The 22,979-nt window shown below is 36.0% G+C and overlaps 1 protein-coding gene across 3 annotated transcripts in view; it reads left to right on the forward strand.

The window, feature by feature from the left end:
- CRPPA (CDP-L-ribitol pyrophosphorylase A) overlaps nt 1-22,979 on the forward strand; it is a 326,472-nt gene that overhangs the window by 91,903 nt on the left and 211,590 nt on the right. For all 3 annotated transcript variants that reach the window (XM_061197723.1, XM_061197725.1, XM_061197726.1), the window contains exon 4: nt 17,438-17,542. In XM_061197723.1, coding sequence (XP_061053706.1) covers nt 17,438-17,542 — 105 coding nt within the window. The remainder of the gene's footprint in view (nt 1-17,437; nt 17,543-22,979) is intronic.

The raw sequence follows: 22,979 nt of genomic DNA on the forward strand, positions 1-22,979 counted from the left end.
ATGAGACTATTTGAAGCAATGACTGAAAACATCCCGAAAGTAATGTCAGACACCAAATCACAGATCAAGGAAGTTCAGAACATCAAGAAGGATAAATGCCAAATACATTACACCTAGACATGTGATACTTAAACTGCAGAAAACTGAAGAGAAACAATCTAGAAAAAAGCCAAAAGGGGGAGGGAACACCTTATTTATAGAGGCACAAGATAAGAACTACATCAAATTTCTCCTCAAAACCATGCAAGTAAGAAGAGGGTGGAGTGAAATACTTAAAGCATTAAGAGAGAGAGAAAAAAAAAACAACCTAGACTCCTGTACTCTTGAAAATTATCATCCAAAAGTGAAGGAATAACATAAGACTCCAGGACAAACATCCAGCGAATTTGTTGCCAGTACACCTGCCTTTCAATAATGTTAAAAAGTTCTTCAGAGAAGGAAAATGATATGGGTCAGAGATTTGGATCTACATAAAGAAAGCAAAGGAATTGGGGAAGGATTAAGTGACGATTAATGAAAAAGCTTTCTTTTTCTTATTCCTAATTGATCTAACAGATAACAGGTTGTTCAAAATAATCAACAGTGTATTTATATGCTGTGTATGTTTATATATACTTATGTATACTTAACATATAAGCAAAATGAATGACAGCAGTGATACAAGAGAGGGAAGGGAGGAAATTGGAATATTTTGTTTTAAGGTACTCACACTACCTATGAATCAATGCAGTATTATTTGAAAATCGTGATAAATGTAATTGCAGATTCTAGGACTGCCCCTAAAAAAAAACTATAACTGAAATATTAAGAAAGGAGAAAAAGAAATCATATAAGATGTTTAATTCAAACCACAAAAGGCAGAGAAGGAACAAAAAAGAACAAGGGCCACAAAAGACAGTAACAAATGTGGTTGATACTGATCCTACTATATCCATGATCTTACATGTCAATAATCTAAATACACCAATTTAAAGGCAGAGATTGCAGAGTGGGTCAAAAAACAAGACCAAACTGTATGTTATCCATAATAAATCTACTTTAAATAGACATAGATTAATAGTAAAGGGATGGATAAGTAGTATTCTATTGTATATATGTATACCACATTTTCTTTATCCATTTATCTGTTGATGGACAGTTAGGTTGCTTCCATATTTTGCCTATTGTAAATGATGCTTCTGTGAACATTGGGGTGCATGTGTCTTTTCAAATTAGTGTTTTCATTTTCTTCAGATATATATCCAGGAGTGAAATTGCTGGGTCATATGGTGGTTATATTTTTAGTTTTTTGAGAAACCTCCATACTGTTTTCCACAGTGGCTGTACCAATTTACATTCCCACCAATAGCACACAAAGTTTCTCTTTTCTCCACATCCTCGCCAACATTTGTTATTTGTGGTCTTTTTGATGATAGCCATTCTGACAGGTGTGAGGTGATATCTCATTGTGGTTTTGATTTGCATTTCTCTGATTAGCGATGTTGAGCATCTTTTCATGTGCCTGTTGGCCATCTATATGTTGTGTTTGGAAAAATGTCTCTTCAGGACTTCAGCTGATTTTTTAAAATTGAATTGTTTGTTTTTTTGATGTTGAGTTATACGAGCTGCTTATATATTTTGGATATTAACCCTTTATCAGTCACATCATTTGCAGGTATTTTCTCCCATTCAGGAGATTGTCTTTTCATTTTGTCTACAGTTTCCCTTGCCGTGCAAAAGCTTTTAAGTTTAACTAGGTTCAATTTATTTGTTTTTGCTTTTGTTTTCTTGCCTTATGAGACAGAGCCAAAAACAAAAAAAACTTTTACAATTTATGTGAAACAGTGTTCTTCTTATGTTTTCTTCTAGGGGCTTTATGGCTTCCAGTCTTACGTTTAGGAAGACTTACTCTGAATCCATTTTGAGTTTATTTTTGTATATGGTGTGAGAAAATGTTCTATTTTCATTCATCTACATGTAGCTGGCTAGTTTTCCCAGCACCAATAATTGAAGAGACTGTCTTTTCTCCATTGTATATTGTTGTCTCCTTTGGCATAGATTAATTGACGATGACAGCATGGGTTTATTTCTGGGCTCTCTACTCTGTTGTGTTGAACTATGTGTTTGTTTTTATGCCAGTACCATACTCTTTTTTTTTTTTTTTTTACTACTGTAACTTTGTAATATAGTTTGAAATCAGGGAGTGTGATACCTCCAGCTTTGTTCTTGTTTCTCAAGATTGTTTTGGCTCTTCAGGGTCTTTAGTGTTTTCATACAAGTTTTAAAATTATTTGTTCTATTTCTGTGAAAAATGCCACTGGTGTTTTGATAGGGATTTCATTGAATCTGTAGACTTCCTTGGGTAGTATAGTCATTTTAACAGTATTAATTCTTCCAATCCATGAATACGGTATATCTTTCCATCTCTTTGTGTTGTCTTCAGTTTCTTTCAATAGTGTCTTACAGTTTTCCAAGTACAGGTCTTTTACCTCCTTAGGTAGGTTTATTCCTAGGTATTTTTATTCTTTTTAATGTGATAGTAAATGGGATTGTTTCCTTAATTTCTTTATGATAGTTCATTATGGTGTATGGAAATGCAACAGGTTTCTGTATATTAACTTTGTATCCTGCGACTTTACTGAATTCATTCATGAGCTCTAGTAGTTTTTCAGTGGCGTCTTTAAAATTTTCTATGTATAGTATCATGCCATTTGCAAACATTGATGGTTTTACTTCTTTTCCAATTTGGATGCCTTTTATTTTTTGTTTGATTGCTGTGGCTAGGACTTCCAATACTCTATTGAATAAAAGTGGTGAGAGTGGGCATCCTAGTTTGTGATCTTAGAGGAAATGTGTTCAACTTTTCATTGTTGAGTATAATGTTAGCTGTGGGTTTATCATGTATGGCCTATATTATGTTGAGGTATGTTACCTCTTTACCCACTTTCTGTAGAGTTTTTACCATAAATGGATATTGAATTGTGTCAAAAGCTTTTTCTGCATCTATTGAGATGATCATATGGTTTTTATTCTTCAATTTGTTAACATGGTATATATCCCATTGATTGATTCTTGTGGATATTGAACTACCCTTGCATCCCTGGGGTATATCCCACTTGATCATGGTGTAAGACCCTTTTAATGAGTTGTTGGATTATGTTTTCTAATATTTTCTTGGGGGATTTTTTCATCTATGTTCATCAGTGATATCGGCCTGTAATTTTCTTTTTTTGTGATACCTTTGTCTGATTTTGGTATCAGGGTGATGGTGGCTTTATAGGATGGGTTCAGAAGTGTTCCTTCCTTTGCAATTTTTTGGAATAGTTTCAGAAGGAAAGGTGTTAACTCTTCTCTAAATGTTGAGTAAAATTCAACTGTGAATCCATCTGGTCCTCGACTTTTATTTGTTGGGAAGTTTTTTTGTTTTCTTTTGTTTTTAAATTACTGATTCAATTTTATTACTGGTAATTGGTCTGTTTGTATTTTCTATTTCTTCCTGGTTCAGTCTTGGGAGACTGTACATTTCTAGGAATTTGTCCATGTCTTCTAGGCTGTCCATTTTATGGACATACAGTTGTTTGTAGTAATCTCTTATGATCCTTTGTTTCTGTGTTATCAGTTGTAACTTCTTTTTTGTTCCTGATTTTACTGATTTGGACCTTCTCTCTCTTTTTTTCTTGATGAATCTGGCTAAAGGTTTATCCATTTTGTTTATCTTTTTAAAAAACCAGCTCTTAGTTTCTCTATTTTCTTTTCTTTTTTTGTTTCTATTTCATTTATTTCTACCCTGATCTTTGATTTCTTTTATTCTAACTTTGGGTTAGTGGAAGATACGGTGTGTACACACACTCACACACACTCAAATACAATGGAATACTACTCAGCCATAAACAAGAATGAAATTTTGGCATTTGCAACAACATGGATGGACTTGGAGGCTATTATGCTAAATGAATTAAGTCAGACAGAGAAGGACAAATATTTTATGACATTACTTATATGTGGAATCTAAAAAAAATCAAACTAGTGAATATAACAAAAAAGAAATAGACACAGAGATACAGAGGACAAACTAGTGGTTACCAGTGGGGAGAGGTAAGAGGGCAGGGACAGGATACAGGGGTAGAGGATTAAAAGGTAGAAACTACTCTGTACAAAATACCTAAGCTACAAGGGTACATTGTACAGTGCAGGGAGTATAGCCAATATGTTATAATAACTATAAATGGAGTATAACCTTTAAAAATTGTGAATCACTATATTGTTACATCTGACACGTAGGTAATATCGTAAATCAACTATAACAAAAAAAAAAATGTAAAAAAAAAAAAGTAAACAGGTGAAGAAAGACTTACCATGCTAACACTCATGGATAGCAGAGGTAGTCATTAATTTCAGAGTAGACTTCAGAGACAGTAAAGTTACCAAGGATAAAGAAGGATTTATTTAAAGATATAGGATTCAATTCTCCAAGAAGATATAAAAATCCTTAATATTAAGTGCCTAACAACAGAACATCAAAATGCATGGGGTAAACCTGATAGAACTGCAAGCAGAAATGGATAAATCCACTATTATTGTTGGAGATGTCTACACCCCTCTATTAAAAATGGACAGTTTCAGCAGGCAGAAAATCAGTAAGGACATAATTGAACTTAACACCATCAATCAATTGGATACAATAGACATCTGTCTACTATTTCATCCAACAATACTGGAATATATATTCCTTCCAAGTTGACATGGAATGTTAGTCAAGATTACATTCTGGGCCATAAAACACACCTTAATAAATTTCAAACAATAGAAATCATACAATGTCTGCTCTCAGACCAAAATGGAATTAAACTAGAAATCAGTAACAGGAAAATAAATGGAAAATCCCCAAACTCTTAGAGATTAAATGATACATTTCTAAACACATGCGTCAAAAAATAAATATCAAGAGGAATTTAAAAAATATTTTGAACTAAACACAAATGAAAACACAACTCTTCAAAATTTTGAAATGTAGCAAAGTCAGTACTTGAAGAGAAATACATAGCATTGAGTGTATATATTAAAAAAAAGAAACTTAATCAATAGTCATTTTAACATTTCATATTAGGAAGTTAGAGCAAATTCCAAAGTAAGCAGAAGAAAAATAATAAAAATTAGAGCCAAATCAATGAAATGAAAAGCAAAATCAGACAAAATCAGTAGATAAAATTATAAGCTGGTTCATAAAATCAATAAACCACATAAGAAGAAAAGACACAAATTACTAATATCAAAAATGGAATAGGAGACATTTTTACAGAACCAGTAGACATTTAAGGATAATAATGGAATATTATGAACAATTCTGTGCCCTCAAATTCGACAACCTAGATTAAATGAACCAATTCCTTGAAAGACACAATCAATGAACTCTCACAGGAGTAGACAATCTGAATAGGCCTACATCTATTAAAGAAATTGAATCAATAGTTAATAATTTTCCAAAGTAACACCAAGCCCATATGGGTTCACTTGGAAATTCTAACTATTAAGGAAGAAGTGATAATAATACTGGACAATTTCTTATAGAAGATAGAAGCAGAGGGAGGATTTCCAAACTCATTCTGATGCTAGCCAAACCAAAACCAGTCAAAGACGTTATAAGAAAACTACATACCAATATTTCATGAACATAAGTGCAAAAATTCTTAAACAGGATCAAACAGTGTATGTAAGGAATTATAGACTACACCAAAGTGGGATTTATCCCAGGTATTCAAGGCTGGTTGAACTTTACAAAATAAATTATTAGAATACATTACATCAACAGGATGAAGGAGAAAAATCAAGTAATTATTTCAATAGATGCCGAAAAAGTATTTGATGAAATCCAGCACCCACTCATGATTAAAAACTCTCAGCAAACTAGGAATAGAGGGGAACTTCTTCAACTTGATAAAGATTATCTACAAAAAACCTACAGCTAACAGCATACTTAATGATGAAAAACTAGAAGTTTTCCCACTAGGATCAGGAGAAAGCAAAGGATGTTCTCCTCACCCTTTCTTTTTAACATCATACTGGTATTCCTCGTCAATAAAATAAGAAAAAGAAACAAGTGTTCTGATTCATGAAGACGTAATAAAACTGTCTTTGCAGATGACATAATTGTCTATGTAGAAAATCTGGAGGAATTGACAAAATACCTCCTGGAATTAAGTCATTATAGAAAGTTTGCAGGATTCAGAGTTAATGTACAACTGTCCTCTGTGTTCCACCTGTTCGTTGCTGATATATAGGAATTTAAAATTAAAAACACACAATTTATGTTAGTGCCCCCCAAATGAAATAGTTGTAAATCAAACAAAATATGTGTAAGGTCTATATAAGGGAAGCTCTAGAACTGTGACCAAAAAAACCAAACCAAACCAAAAGAAAACAAAACAAAAACCCAAAAAACAAAACAAAAAAACTGAAGTAGAGAGAGATTCTATTCATGGATAGGGAGACTCAATATTATCAAGATGTCAGTTCTTCCCAATTTGATCTACATACTCAAAGCAATCCCAATAAAAAACTCAGCAATTTTTTTTTATAGATGTTGATAAACTTATTTTAAAGTTTGTATGGAGAGACAAAATACCCAGGACAGCCCATAAAATTCTGAGGAACAAAGTTGGAAGACAGACACTACTTGACTTCAAGACTTGCTGTGAAGTTGTAGTAATCAAGTAATCAGAATCGAGAGCCCAGAAATGGACCCACGTAAGTATAGTTAACTGATCTTTGACAAAGGCAGCACATTGGAGCAAAGATAGTCTTTTCAAAAAATGATGTTAGAATAATTGGACATTGACATGCAAAAAAAATGAATCTAGACACAGACCTTATACCTTTCACAGAAATTAACTCAAAATAGATCATAGGGCTTCCCTGGTGGCGCAGTGGTTGAGAATCTGCCTGCCAATGCAGGGGACACGGGTTCGAGCCCTGGTCTGGGAAGATCCCACATGCCGTGGAGCAACTGGGCCCGTGAGCCACAGTTACTGAGCCTGCACGTCTGGAGCCTGTGCTCCGCAACAAGAGAGGCCGCGATAGTGAGAGGCCCACGCACCACGATGAAGAGCGGCCCCCACTTGCCACAACTAGAGAAAGCCCTCGCACAGAAACGAAGACCCAACACAGCCATAAATAAATAAATTAAAAAAAAATAGATCATAGACCTAAGTGATAAACACAAAACTATAAAACTCCTAGAAGATAACATAGGAGAAAACCTAAATGATCTTGAGTACTGTGATAACTTTTTAGATACAATACAAGGGCATGATCTATGAAGGAAAGAGTTGATGAGCTGGACTTCATTAAAATTAAAAACTTCTCTATGAAAAACACTTTGAAGAGAATGAGAAGACAAGCCACAAATTGAGAGTGTGTATTTGCAAAAGACATGTGACAAAGGGCTCTTACTCAAAATATACAAGGAACTCTTAAAACTCTAAAAAAACCCCAAACTATTCAGTTAATAAAAGGGTAAAAGACACCTCATCAAAAAAGATAGATTGGGAATAAGCATATGAAAAGATGTTCTACATCACATGTCATTATGAAAATGCAAATTAAATGAGATACCACTACACATCTATTAGAATGGCCCAAATCCAGAACACTGACAATATCTAGTGTTGGTGATGATGTGGGGTAACAGGAACTCTCATTCATTGATGATAATAATGCAGAATGGTACATCCACTTAGGAAGACATCTTGACAGTTTCTTACAAAACTAAACATATTCTCAGCATATGATCCAGCAGTTGTACTCCTTTGTCTTTACTAAAATGAGTTGAAAACTTATATCCATACAAAAACCTACCCTTGAATATTTATACTAGTTTTTCTCATAGTTGCCAAAACTTGGAAGCAGCCAAGATGTTCCTCAGTAGGTGTGTACACACATACACTGTGGTACATCCAGATAATGAAATATTATCTAGTGCTAAAAAATAATTCAAGACATGAAAGACATGGAGCACTTTAAATGTATATTACCAAGGGAAAGAGGCCAATATGAGCAGGCCACGTACTGTATGATTCCAGGTATATGACTTCCAGAGAAGGCAAAGCGATGGAGACAGGAAAAAGTTCATTGGTTGCCCGGGATTGCGAGAAGGGAGGAGGATGAACAGGAGGAGAACAAAGAATTTTAATGCAGTGAAGGTATTCTATACGTTACCATTGTGGTGGGTACATACCATTATACGTTTGTGACAACGCATAAAATGTAAAAAACTAAGAGTGAACCCTAATGTAAACTGTTGACTTCAGGTAGTATTAGTGTGTTTGTGTAGCTTCATTGATTTTAACCAATGTACTGCTCTGGTGTAGGATTTTGTTAGTAAGGGAGACTGTGCGTATGTGGGGATGGGGGTAAATGGGAAATAGCTGTACTTTCTGCTCAGTTTTGCTTTGAACCTAAAACTCTAAAAAACAAAGTCTGTTAAGAAACTTAGAATGAAAGAATACATAGGAATTAAAATTCTGTTGAGACTTCCAATGTTTCTAAAAAGCCCATATTCTGCCTTCAAACATGATATATAGCTTTTCCGGGAGTATGGTTTTATATTGACAACCACTGCCTTCAGAATTAGGAGGAAACTGTTCCATTGTTTTTCTGATTGGCTGCTAAGTAGTCTTGTCCAATTTGGATTCCTACTTCTTTATAAGAGACTTTTTGTTGTTGTTAATTGGATTTGGTATAGTTTTGTCTCTTAGCTTCTATATTCCATAAGATTTTTTAAATTTGGGAACTCATGTTCTTTATTACTGCAAGTAAAAAAATTATTTGGTTGTTCGCTTCTCCTAGCCTTTTCTGCTCTTCTGATTTTTTTTAAAGTAGTTAATTAATTAATTAATTTATTTTTGGCTGCGTTGGGTCTTTGTTGCTGCGTGCAGGTGTTCTCTGGTTATGGCGAGTGGGGGCTACTCTTCGATGCAGTGTGTGGGCTTCTCATTGCTGTGGCTTCTCTTGTTGCGGAGCATGGGCTCTAGGCACGCAGGCTTCAGTAGTTGTGGCATGTGGGCTCGGTAGTTGTGGCACACAGGCTCAGTAGTTATGGTGCACAGGCTTAGTTGCTCCATGGCATGTGGGGTCTTCCCAGACCAGGGATCGAACCCATGTCCCCTGCATTGGCAGGCGGTTTCATTTTTTTTCTTTTCTTTTTTTTTTTTCTTTGGCTCGCGGGCTCTAGAGCACAAGCTGAGTAGTTGTGGCGCAACTACTCCACGGCATGTGGGATCTTCCCAGACCAGGGCTTGAACCTGTGTCCCCTGCTTTGGCAGGTGGATTCTTTTGTTTTGTTTTTTGTTTTTTTAAATTTTTAAATTTAATTTTATTTATTTTTTTATACAGCAGGTTCTTATTAGTCAATAATTTTATACACATCAGTGTATACATGTCAATCCCAATCGCCCAAATCATCACATCACCATCCCCACCCCCGCCACGGCTTTCCCCCCTTGGTATCCATGCGTTTGTTCTCTACATCTGTCTCTCAACTTCTGCCCTGCAAACTGGTTCATCTGTACCATTTTTCTAGGTTCCACATACATGCGTTAATATACGATATTTGTTTTTCTCTTTCTGACTTACTTCACTCTGTATGACAGTCTCTAGATCCATCCACGTCTCAACAAATGACCCAATTTCGTTCCTTTTTATGGCTGAGTAATATTCCATTTTATATATGTACCACAACTTCTTTATCCATTCGTCTGTCGTTGGGCATTTAGGTTGCTTCCATGACCTGGCTATTGTAAATAGTGCTGCAATGAACATTGCGGTGCATGTCTCTTTTTGAATTATAGTTTTCTCTGGGTATATGCCCAGTAGTGGGATTGCTGGATCATATGGTAATTCTATTTTTAGTTTTTTAAGGAACCTCCATACTGTTCTCCATAGTGGCTGTATCAATTTACATTCCCATCAACAGTGCAAGAGGGTTCCCTTTTCTCCACACCCTCTCCAGTGTTTGTTGTTTGTAGATTTTCTGATGATACCCATTGTAGCTGGTGTGAGGTGATACCTCATTGTAGTTTTGATTTGCATTTCTCTAATAATTAGTGATGTTGAGCATCTTTTCATGTGCTTCTTGGCCATCTGTATGTCTTCTTTGGAGAAATGTCTATTTAGGTCTTCTGCCCATTTTTGGATTGGGTTGTTTGTTTCTTTAATATTGAGCTGCATGAGCTGTTTATATATTTTGGAGATTAATCCTTTGTCCATTGATTTGTTTGCAAATATTTTCTCCCATTCTGAGGGTTGTCTTTTCGTCTTGTTTATGGTTTCCTTTGCTGTGCAAAAGCTTTGAAGTTTCATTAGGTCCCATTTGTTTATTTTTGTTTTTATTTCCATTACTCTAGGAGGTGGATCAAAAAAGATCTTGCTGTGATTTATGTCAAAGAGTGTTCTTCCTATGTTTTCCTCTAAGAGGTTTATAGTGTCTGGTCCTACATTTAGGTCTCGAATCCATTTTGAGTTTATTTTTGTGTATGGTGTTAGGGAGTGTTCTAATTTCATTCTTTTACATGTAGCTGTCCAGTTTTCCCAGCACCACTTATTGAAGAGACTGTCTTTTCTCCATTGTGTATCCTTGCCTCCTTTGTCATAGATAACTATAGGTGCGTGGGTTTATCTCTGGGCTTTCTGTCTTGTTCCATTGATCTATGTTTCCGTTTTTGTGCCACTACCATATTGTCTTGATTACTGTAGCTTTGTAGTATAGTCTGAAGTCAGGGCGTCTGATTCCTCCAGCTCCGTTTTTTTCCCTCAAGACTGTTTTGGCTATTCGGGGTCTTTTGTGTCTCCATACAAATTTTAAGATTTTTTTGTTCTAGTTCCGTAAAAAATGCCATTGGTATTTGATAGGGATTGCATTGAATCTGTAGATAGCTTTGGGTAGTATAGTCATTTTCACAATATTGATTCTTCCAATCCAAGAATATGGTATATCTCTCCATCTGTTGGTATCATCTTTAATTTCTTTCATCAGTGTCTTATGGTTTTCTGCATACAGGTCTTTTTTCTCCCTAGGTAGGTTTATTCCTAGGTATTTTATTGTTTTTGTTGCAGTGGTACATGGGAGTGTTTCCATAATTTCTCTTTCAGATTTTTCATCATTAGTGTATAGGAATGCAAGAGATTTCTGGGCATTAATTTTGTATCCTGCAAGTTTACCTAATTCATTGATTAGCTCTAGTAGTTTTCTGGGGCATCTTTAGGATTCTCTATGTATAGTATCATGTCATCTGCAAACAGTGACAGTTTTACTTCTTCTTTTCCAATTTGTATTCCTTTTATTTCTTTTTCTTCCCTGATTGCTGTGGCTAGGACTTCCAAAACTATGTTTTATAATAGTGGTGAGAGTGGACATCCTTGTCTCGTTCCTGATCTTAGAGGAAACGCTTTCAGTTTTTCACCATTGAGAATGATGTTTGCTGTGGGTTTGTCGTGTATGGCCTTTATTATGTTGAGGTAGGTTCCCTCTATGCCCACTTTCTGGAGAGTGTTTATCATAAATGGGTGTTGCATTTTGTCAAAAGCTTTTTCTGCATCTATTGGGATGATAATATGGTTTTTATTTTTCAGTTTGTTAATATGGTGTATCACATTGTTTGATTTCCGTATACTGAAGAATCCTTGCATCCCTGGGATAAATCCCACTTGTTCGTGGTGTATGATCCTTTTAATGTGTCATTGGATTCTGTTTGCTAGTATTTTGTTGAGGATTTTTGCATCTATATTCATCAGTGATATTGGTCTGTAATTTTCTTTTTTGTAGTATCTTTGTCTGGTTTTGGTTTCAGGATGATGGTGGCCTCATAGAATGAGTTTGGGAGTGTTCCTTCCTCTGCAATTTTTTGGAAGAGTTTGAGAAGGATGGGTGTTAGCTCTTCTCTAAATGTTTGATAGAATTCACCTGTGAAGCCATCATCTGGTCCTGGACTTTTGTTTGTTGGAAGATTTTAAATCACAGTTTCAATTTCCTTACTTGTGATTGGTCTGTTCATATTTTCTGTTTCTTCCTGGTTCAGTCTTGGAAGGTTATACCTTTCTAAGAATTTGTCCATTTCTTTGTGGTTGTCCATTTTATTGGCCTAGAGTTGCTTGTCGTAGTCTCTTAGAATGCTTTGTATTTCTGCGGTGTCTGTTGTAACTTCTCCTTTTTCATTTATGATTTTATTGATTTGAGTCCTCTCCCTCTTTTTCTTGATGAGTCTGGCTAATGGTTTATCAATTTTGTTTATCTTCTCAAAGAACCAGCTTTTAGTTTTATTGATCTTTGCTATTGTTTTCTTTGTTTCTATTTCATTTATTTCTGCTCTGATCTTTATGATTGCTGTCCTTCTGCTAACTTTGGGTTTTGTTTGTTCTTCTTTCTCTAGTTCCTTTAGGTATAAGGTTAGATTGTTTATTTGAGATTTTTCTTGTTTCTTGAGGTAGGCTTGTATAGCTATAACCTTCCCTCTTAGAACTGCTTTTGCTCCATAGGTTTTGGGTTGTCGTGTTTTCATTGTCATTTATTCCTAGGTATTTTTTGATTTCCTCTTTGATTTCTTCAGTGATCTCTTGGTTATTTAGTAACGTATTGTTTAGCTTCCATGTGTTTGTGTTTTTTACGTTTTTTTCCCTGTAATTCATTTCTAATCTCATAGCGTTGTGGTCAGAAAAGATGCTTGATATGATTTCAATTTTCTTAAATTTACTGAGGCCTCATTTGCGACCCAAGATGTGATCTATCCTGGAGAATGTTCCGTGTGTATTTGAGAAGAAAGTGTATTCTGCTGCTTTTGGATGGAATGTCCTATAAATATCAATTAAATCTATCTGGTCTATTGTGTCATTTAAAGCTTCTGTTTCCTTATTTATTTTCATTTTGGATGATCTGTCTATTGGTGTAAGTGAGGTGTTAAAGTCCCCCATTATTATTGTATTACTTTCGATTTCCTCTTTTATAGCTGTTAGCAGTTGCCTTATGTATTGAGGTGCTCCTATGTTGGGTGCATATATATTTATAATTGTTATATCTTCTTCTTGGATTGATCCCTTGATCATTATGTAGTGTCCTTCTTTTCTCTTGTAACATTCTTTATTTTAAAGTCTATTTTATCTGATATGAAAATTGCTACTCCAGCTTTCTTTTGATTTCCATTTGCATGGAATATCTTTTTCCATCCCCTCACTTTCAGTCTGTATGTTTCCCTAGGTCTGAAGTGCATCTCTTGTAGGCAGCATATAGATGGGTCTTGTTTTTGTATCCATTCAGCAAGCCTGTGTCTTTTGGTTGGAGCATTTAATCCATTCACGTTTAAGGTAATTATCGATATGTATGTTCCTATGACCATTTTCTTAATTGTTTTGGGTTTGTTTTTGTAGGTCCTTTTCTTCTCTTGTGTTTCCCACTTAGAGAAGTTCCTTTAGCATTTGTTGTAGAGCTGGTTTGGTGGTGCTGAATTCTCTTAGCTTTCGCTTGTCTGTAAAACTTTTGATTTCTCCATCGAATCTGAATGAGATCCTTGCTGGGTAGACTAATCTTGGTTGTAGGTTCTTTCCTTTCATCACTTTAAATATGTCATGCCACTCACTTCTGGCTTGTAGAATTTCTGCTGAGAAATCAGCTGTTAACCTTATGAGAGTTCCCTTGTATGTTATTTGTCGTTTTTCCCTTGCTGCTTTCAATAATTTTTCTTTGTCTTTAATTTTTGCCAATTTGATTACTATGTGTCTTGGTGTGTCTCTCCTTCGGTTTATCCTGTATGGGACTCTCTGTCCTTCCTGGACTTGGGTGGCTATTTCCTTTCCCATGTTAGGGAAGTTTTCAACTATAATCTCTTCAAATATTTTCTGTGGTCCTTTCTCTCTCTCTTTGCCTTATGGGACCCCTATAATGTGAATGTTCTTGCGTTTAATATTGTCCCAGAGGTCTCTTAGGCTGTCTTCATTTCTTTTCATTCTTTTTTCTTTATTCTGTTCCGCAGCAGTGAATTCCACTATTCTGTCTTCCAGATCACTTATTCGTTCTTCTGCCTCAGTTATTCTGCTATTGATTCCTTCTAGTGTAGTTTTCATTTCAGTTATTGTATTGTTCATCTCTGTTTGTTTGTTCTTTAATTCTTCTTGGTCTTTGTTAAACATTTCTTGCATCTTCTCGATCTTTGCCTCCATTCTTTTTCTGAGGTCCTGGATCATCTTCACTATCATTATTCTAATTCTTTTCTGGAAGGTTGCCTATCTCCACTACATTTAGTTGTTTTTCTGGGGTTTTATCTTGTTCCTTCATCTGGTACATAGCCCTGTGCCTTTTCATCTTGCCTATCTTTCTGTGAATGTGGTTTTTGTTCCACAGGCTGCAGGATTGTAGTTCTTCTTGCTTCTGCTGTCTGCCCTCTGGTGGATGAGGCTATCTAAGAGGGTTGTGTAAGTTTCCTCGGCAGGCGGTTTCTTAACCACTGTGCCACCAGGGGAGTCCCTGATTTTTTTTTTTTTTTTTTTTTTAACATATTGGACTTTGTGGTTGAGTCATCTGTTATCTTCTTCTGTTTTCCACCCTTCTAAATATTATCCTCTTAAATATTATCCTCATTTTATGAGTATAGATACTATCATTCTGGTGTTATTAAGTCTTTATTAACTGTATAGTTTCTAGTTCCTACAAAATACTTTATTTTTTGCCTTTTTCACGTTATCTTTCATTTTAGTTTTACCTTGGGTTTCAGTTAAATCTGGGTTTTTTGCTCATGTGTGTATGTTGGAGACTGGTTGGATTTGGTGGATTTTATAAGTGGGGCTGTTGATTGTGAGGTTCACTGTAAGGTGACTGGGGTCGGCAGTGTATGTGGGGACCTCTGACAATAGTGTGCTAAGGGCTTCTGCCTGAGGAGAACATTGTTAACACTATTTTGGGCTCCAAGTTTAGGGAGGCAGAGGGTTCTCCGCACCTATGTATTTGTGTGTTTTTCATGTGATCAGTGATAGCACTATGGCCCCCATGCTGGACAATGTCGATACTTTGTGTAGTTACACATTACTTAACTTACTTGATTAAAATCTACCATCTTGCTGGGTGCTTTATTTTTGTTCCTTTTCTTTTTTTCTGCCTGCCTTTGTATTAATTTCTCATTTTATGATTCCCTCTTATCACTATTGACTTCTTACTATAAAGCGTTTGTTTAGTGATTACCTTGAGTTTAAAATCACAGTCACTTTGAAATACTATTACACCTCTTCATGAGCACCCAGTAACAGGTTGCTGAAGAAGACCCTGCAGGTGGGTATAAACTCCTGTTGTGGCTGTGATTCCCAGAGGTTCTACATTCTCCTAGTTTCCTCCACTCAGTATTTAACAGTTTGTTGGAATTTTTAGGTGATTTCTTCTTACCTGCCTGTATGGCACTCTCTCCCTTTTTGGGGGAGGCATGCTTTTTCTTAGATTTAGGGCTACTTGGTAATCCTGTGACCTCAGCTCTGATGTTTTGAGAAAAAGTTCTGCTTTTGTAGTTTGTCTGCTTTTTTCTTTCGTTCTGAAATGAGCATCATTTTTGTCAGCTTTCCATATCTAGGCAGAAGTAGAAATCGTCATCCATGTTCTTAAGAAATGCATTCAGAATTTAATTTGTCATTAAGCATGCTTTTTTTTTGAGCTAACTGTAGAAGCAAGGTTTAATGCAAAAAAGTTACCAAAAACCCCGTAAATAGTTGTAATGTTAATCTATACAGTGAATAACAGCTTCAGGCTATTTCTGCCAAGATGGCTCAGTATCTGTTTCTACTATATATTTCATAAGTACCTGATCCATCATTTTCCTTGTTTCCTGTTGGCTCTGTCGATTGGAATCCTGAAGACTTCATGCAATTTGTAAGCTGTTGCCATCTTGGCTGGTACATCACGTGAGTGGCAGGAACACAGCATCAAGTAATTCTCATTCCTGAGATACAAAGGAAGTAGCTGTTCCTGTGGGTTCCTCTTAGTATGCACTTTGTGAGCGCTTTTAAGGCTGTCCATGAATGTGTTCAGTATCTTGCATCTGGAAAGAGGCAGGAAAAGGGTTATTGCTGGTCATCTTTGGGATTTAACCGTGTGTTAGGAGAGAACTCTTTTTTTACTGTAGGTTGGTGTCACTTGCATACTACTAGATGAGCCTGTGCAGACGTTGAAAGTAGAATGCAGAGGTTTACCAAAACTTAATTTATTTGAATGTAACTACTGCTGATAATACTATATTAAAGATGAAAATGTTTAATAAATGTCATGTTATGTAGTATATCAGTATGGAAAGTTTAAGCTGAGACTGTTCTGATTAATTTAGGACTCTGGGTATACTTGATGGTTATATTTTCTTGTACATTAACTTCATAAATCATTAAAATTTGGCATTTTGTAATCTTCAGTACAATAAAGATTGGCAGAGCATGCTAAATGTCATATTCATATTTGTTGCCTTCCTGCAGTCTGTCTTATATGGATATGCTCTTTGTAAAATGCAAATCCAGCAGATGTCTGCAACGTCTGTATCTTTGTTTGGCACTTTTAGCCTGAAGGATATCCCTATGCTTGAGTTTTATTCAGTCTTTGGAATGAGATCAGAGACCATTTCCTCGGATGGGCCTTCCCTGATACCCTCATATAGAATTAAGTACTTTATCTCCTGGTCTACTTATAAATATTCCTCTAATGCTCTATATCACATTCTGTTATAAAATATTTGTTATAGATCAATCTCCCCTTCTAGACTTGAGTTCCTTGAGGACACAAAACATGTTTCATTTGTCTTTATATTCTGGTCCTTAATACAAACCTTGGACTTGATAGGTACTTAGTGACTGTTATTCAGCTGAATTATATTGTGTTGGTCATTTTGATGGTTCTGCTTAAAATGCTAAAAAATGTTACTTATATTTTACTAAAATCTAATGGGCATTTATATTTTTTCTCATAATGAAAGACTGAAATATTTCCATGTTCAGAATCAAAATATATTCTCTAAAAAGGATATATTGATATTTAAAATACCGATTAATAAGAAAGAGGTATAAATATGAGATAAGGGGTTTGGAGTTTTATGGATACCTGATTTGTTAAATCAAGTCTGATATGGTAATCCTCAGTCATACCTTGAGGGATTTCACAAATGTGTTTGGAAATGTAGTTTTTGAGCAAAGGAAATAAAGTATTATATTTATCTGGCACCTGAAACTATTCAGGAAGTTAAAAACTCTTATGATTGCAACATTCCTGTTTTCTATTTGTTTCATTTGGCTTTTAGGACAAGGGGAAGATTCATCTACCTGATTAATCAGTAGCTAACTAAAGAGTTTGTGAATTTTCTAGGCTCTTTTCTATGTACAGTTGATTATGAAATTAAAAGTTTAGTTTATTTAAAATTATATTTCAACTTGTTAATTCTTTTTTCTTCCTACACAGTGTAGTGACTATGACTTGGAATTTGGAACTGAGTGTTTGCATTTGGCTCTAAAATACTGTCACATCAAAGCCAAACTTATAGAAGGATCTCCTGACCTCTGGAAGGTAAGAGAGTTGGTACTTTGCTCTGTGTTGGTGTGTCATTCCTAAAGACGTATTGTCTACAAGTACAGACAATTTCCAGGTGCTTTAGAAGATAGAGAAGTATAAAAATATTTGTTTTCATATTGAAACAGTATTTCCAGGAATAAAGATGTGTGTGTATATGCATACATAAAAGGCGTTGAGTCTCACTAGGTTTTCTAAACCATCAAATATGGTATCATTTCTATTGCTCGGTTGCAAGAAAATTCACGCTGGGATAATTTATTCAAACAAATTCCATTTTAGCCAATAAGATTGTTTTATTCACAATTGTTGTGTGTGTTCTTTACATATAATCTTTTACTCTGTAGCCTTACCTTCACCTGGATTGAGGGTGCAACTCTGCTTCCCAAAATAACAACATTTCCTCACAGGCCTTGGGGTGGTCACCCCAACTTAACTGGGTTGAAACACATATCTGCCAGTTTTGACCCAGTGGGGTTGGTGGCTAGAACCACTCACCTCCTCCTAAGAGGATTGTGCTGTTTCCTGTGGTAAGGTTTGACTGCCTTTATGGCAAACTTCTTTCTTTAGGAGGAATGAAGTGGTTGTTGCACTATCATAGTTCAGCTTCCTGTTGCGGCAGGAGTGCTTTACGGCATGACTCTCCTGTGTTTGATTGGGTAGAAATATGTTGAATTGAACAGTGTATTCTGAAACAGAATTGTAGGGTCACATCATAGTTTTGAATAAGTATTGCTGCTTTTGAAATGTTGGATGAAATCTTTATAAAGCATCCATCTAAATCTGGTTAGTAAACATTCATCCTAATTCTGAGATTATATGAATCTAAAAGCATATTTCCTCATTGACATAAAAACAAAACAAAAAGCCCTATGTGTTGATTAGGTATTTTGTAAGTCACGTGGTGGGCCTTGCTGCATGCTAAGATTTTCTCATATATACTTAAATTGTTCTAAGATTACAAAATATTGACATGCCTGAATTATTGCCTGGTGGAGTAAATTAATGCAGTCTTATTGCTCTTTTAAGAGTATCCGAATATCATCAACCCAGAAGACAAACATTTTATTCATTTTGTTTATCCTTTTCTATATATGGCTCAGATGGTGATATACATATCAATTGGGAGGATTTTGGTAGTAACCAATTAGGTATTTTGTTAAAGATCCTGACCCATGTCACCATAGACCTGCTAGATTTAATTTGCAGGCAATGTTGAAAAAAAACAAAAAACAAAAAGTAAAAACTCAAGACATTTTATTGCTACTAACATGTCAGCACTCTCTGGCCTCATTGCTGATGTTTTAGGCTGTGTGAGTATCTACTTCTTGTGGGTATTCTGAGCCTTCTTTAAACTTGTAAAGTACCCTCAGGTCTGCAGGTGAAAGGAAAGCAGCACACTGCTCTTCTTTGAATTTTACACTCTGTCTTCACAAATGTATTTCAGTATTTTTGAGTGAAATCTCAAATTGCACTGCTTCCACCAGCAATACAGTGTCACAGTTTTAGTCCGTACATCTTGGCGCTCTGCTTCCCTTTTATGTGCGACAAATGTCAGTGCACTGAGCTGTGGTTGGCCTTTCCAAGTGCTTCTACTCATTCTCCTGCTGAGTCATTTCATAATGCTGCTGTGGGTTGTTGAATTGCGTCCCCCCACAGAAGACGTGTTCAAGTCCTAGCCCCTGGCACTTGTGAATGTGACCTTATTTGAAAAGAGTGTTTGCAGATATAATCAAGTTAAGATGAAGTCAGATTGGTAAAGAAGAGGCCCTAAATCGGATCTGTAAGAATAGGAGAAAAGATTCACATACAGATAGGTGGAGAATGCCAATGAAAATAGAGATAGAAATTGGAGTGACGCATCGACAAGCAAAGGAAAGTGAGGGATCGCTGGCAACCCCAGGAAACTAGGAAGAGATGGGGAAGGATTCTTCTCTAAAGCCTTCGGAGTGGGCAGTGGCCCTGCTGATACCTGGATTTCACACTTCTAGCCTCCAGTACTGTGAGAGGATATGTTCCTCTTTTAAGCCGTCCAGTTTGTGGTACATTGTTATGTCAGCCCTAGGAAACTAATACACATGCCAAAGGGTGATATCCTGCGAGGCCCAGAGGGGTCATTTTCATAGTATCACTTTCCGAACTGGGCCGGAGTGGGGAAGCCCTGCTCTTAGAATGTTTGAATAATGATGTGCCTTACCAGGATCTTGGATTCTAAAAGGGCATGTAATGCAGTGAATTGGGCAAAAAGTCTTTCAAATTGCAGTTTTGAGGTCTTTTTAAGGTGTCAAATTTCTTCTGTGATTGAGGGGAAGTTATTTTGAGTGCAAATGATGTAGTTGTTTCAGGTTCCCTATTTCCCTCTTCTGCCTCCTGTCTCATCATCCTCTACCTTTAAAAAATATTTTTGATATTTACTGGCTGTTCATTAAGCCCTATTTAGCTTTTTTTTTTTTTTTTTTAATTTATTTATTTATTTATTTTTGGCTGCGTTGGGTCTTCGTTGCTGCGCGCGGGCTTTCTCTAGTTGCGGCGAGCGGGGGCTATTCTTCGTTGTGGTGTGCGGGCTTCTCATTGCGGTGGCTTCTCTTGTTGCGGAGCACAGGCTCTAGGCGCGCGGGCTTCAGTAGTTGCGGCACGCAGGCTCTGTAGTTGTGGTGCACGGGCTTAGTTGCTCCACGGCATGTGGGATCTTCCTGGACCAGGGCTCAAACCCGTGTCCCTTGCATTGGCAGGCGGATTCTTAACCACTGTGCCACCAGGGAAGTCCCCTATTTAGCTTTTTGATGATACTATGTGAGTTGTCTTTAGTATAAGCTTTTAACTTAATTGTATGGTTTTATTTTGCATGGATAAAGAGTATTACCATTGCTGTTTAAACCAAAGCAATGGAATCTACACATTGAAATAAGTGTTCTAATTCAATACTAATTCCAACAATGCTACAACTTTTTACAACTCAGAGTTGAAAGAAGATTTAGTACAATTATGCTAAAACTGGCATTGAACTTGGGTGGCAGGCCAAATACCTGGAACATGATTCAGAAATCTGACACAGTGAAGAGTGCACAGTAAAGAGAGTGCATATTTCAAGGGAATTTTCACTACCACAAAGCAATAAGGCAAAGGAGGATTCTGAAATACGGAGCCAGGACACCTTCCCCTACCCCTCAGAAAGTGAGGGAGTTCACCCCTGGTGCTGGGAAGAATGACTAGAAATTTCTCATGACCACATGTAGGACTGTTATTTCATCTGCTGCCAGAAATCCCAGGAGGACTATTATTTTGTATTTTACATTCTTTTTAAAAAAAATAGAAGTAAATGCAAAAAGTCAGCATTCACAGTTGAGGCCAACCTTCCTGCAGTAGCTCCTCTGGGTTTAGAGGAAACATCAGTTTTTTCAGATCACTATGCGGGGTAGAGGACATCCTTGTGAATGAGCAAACCCCTCTTCTTCTCCCTCCTTTCCCCTCCCTTAGAGCGACCAACCACAGAAGAATACAGGACCGACTCCTGAGGATAGGGGTTGGCTCTTAAGCTCTGCCTGCGTGGTTGTGCCTAGCCAGCTCTTACTGAACATACTCTTATTTTAGTGAAATTTCATCTAGTCTACATAAGAGGAGACTACATTTAGTCTCCATTCCTTTAATTTATAGTTGTACCATATTTTTGTCCCAATATAAAGAGTTGGTCACTTACTATGCTACACAGACCTAATTGAACAGACTTCTTGTTTCTAAGTGTTAAATCTGTCTTCAAGGCATAAAAGATTCATAATAAGTTATTGAAGAAATTTAACTGTATTCCATTGTCTGAAAATGCTTCTTTAGAAGGCGTTGATGTGTCATCACAACATTATTGGAGTGACTGACTTTTGAGGATTTCTTTTGATGGGAATTACTTTTTTTAGATTCAAGTGTTCTAGCATCTTTGTTAAAAACAAAAGAAAATAGTCTCACTTTTTGCTTTTTAACCTCAAAAATACACTGTGGTGAAATTGTGTCTTTTTAGAGGTTTTCATCTAGTTATCCAGTCTAGAGGAAAGAACATTTTCTAGATAGACATAATTGATGAACTGGAAATCAATATAATATCCCCATCCAAATCTAAATTTGTATCTGTCTTTGAAATTTAAGATTTTCTGGCTTTATTCTAATTATTGGAGTACATACTCATTTTCTTATGAGGTGAAAGATGGAAGAACATTAAGTGTAGTCTGATTTATGTAAGATGGTGGCCAACTGGACCTGGCTCTGAGAAGTCTCTTTAATTTACCATATTGTCAACACAGAGCAAGACAAAGCAGGTACAGTAGTGTCCTGTGGAACTCACCTTGACGTAGCTGAGAGTGCTCTGGCCTAGGAGTTAAAGGCAACTATCTCTGTGGCTCTCAGTTTCAGGTTTCTCTTCCACTGAATATAAATATTTTTAAAGCTAAATACTAAGATGCAATATTGCACAGAAGCACAGTGAAACAAAACAGGCAAAAATTGAGCTAAACTAGGTGAGTAGCAGATGTGGGGCTTTGAGCGTCAGTTGCACAGAGCTTCCACACTGGTCTTTCGGTGGCCCCTGAGCTCTAAGGAGCACAGTGTGAAAACCAGTGAATCAGAGGATTTAGGCTCTTCTATCACTAGGGCTGATTTTTTTTTTTTTTTTTTTTTTTTAAGTAACTGTTTTCCATACTGAGGTATTATGCAAGGTCAAAGAAAACCTGCAGATCATGCTTACAGAAGAAAATCAATCTCAAAACTGGTTATTAAACTTTTCATAAAATTAAAAATAAGGAAAGGACAATCCATATTACTGTAAAAGCTTGATAGAAAAAGAGTCATCAATTCAGAATTAAAACATTTTCAGTACTCTTCCCTTTGAAATATGGCAGCTGTTTTATTTAGAAAAACAGAAGGCTGTTTTTCAACACAGTACTTTATAAGTTTGTCAGAAATGTTTTGTAGTTTATTTTCCTTAATGTTTGTTGAGAAGTATAGTTGAGGTTTTCAATAAGGCTTTATGTAGAAAATATTAATAAACATCAAAAACTTTAATCTGTGTATAGTACATATCCACAGCCAACAAGAAAATGTAGACAAAAAGATGAATTTTAGGGGAATTCCCTGGCAGTCCAGTGGTTAGGACTCCGCGCTTTCACTGCAGAGGGCACAGTTCAAATTTTGACGTCTTTCTTGTTTATACAATTACTTATTTAATATTAGTGTAGAAAGAACCTTTAGGTAATAATTCATGTATTTTATTCATAAGACTGATTCCAATGCAAAAATGTTGTCTTGCAAATATGCTAGAAAAATCATTTTAGTATTTGAGACCAAGTTTTTTTCATTTAAAAAACCCATTGTTAAGATAGATTTATTTGGAAAAAAGAATAAAGTACTTTCACAATTATTCTATTTAAATTTGGAATGTGGTTTTATCTCT

Source organism: Eubalaena glacialis, chromosome 8 (assembly GCF_028564815.1).
Source record: "Eubalaena glacialis isolate mEubGla1 chromosome 8, mEubGla1.1.hap2.+ XY, whole genome shotgun sequence".
NCBI classification, from domain to species: Eukaryota; Metazoa; Chordata; class Mammalia; order Artiodactyla; family Balaenidae; genus Eubalaena; species Eubalaena glacialis.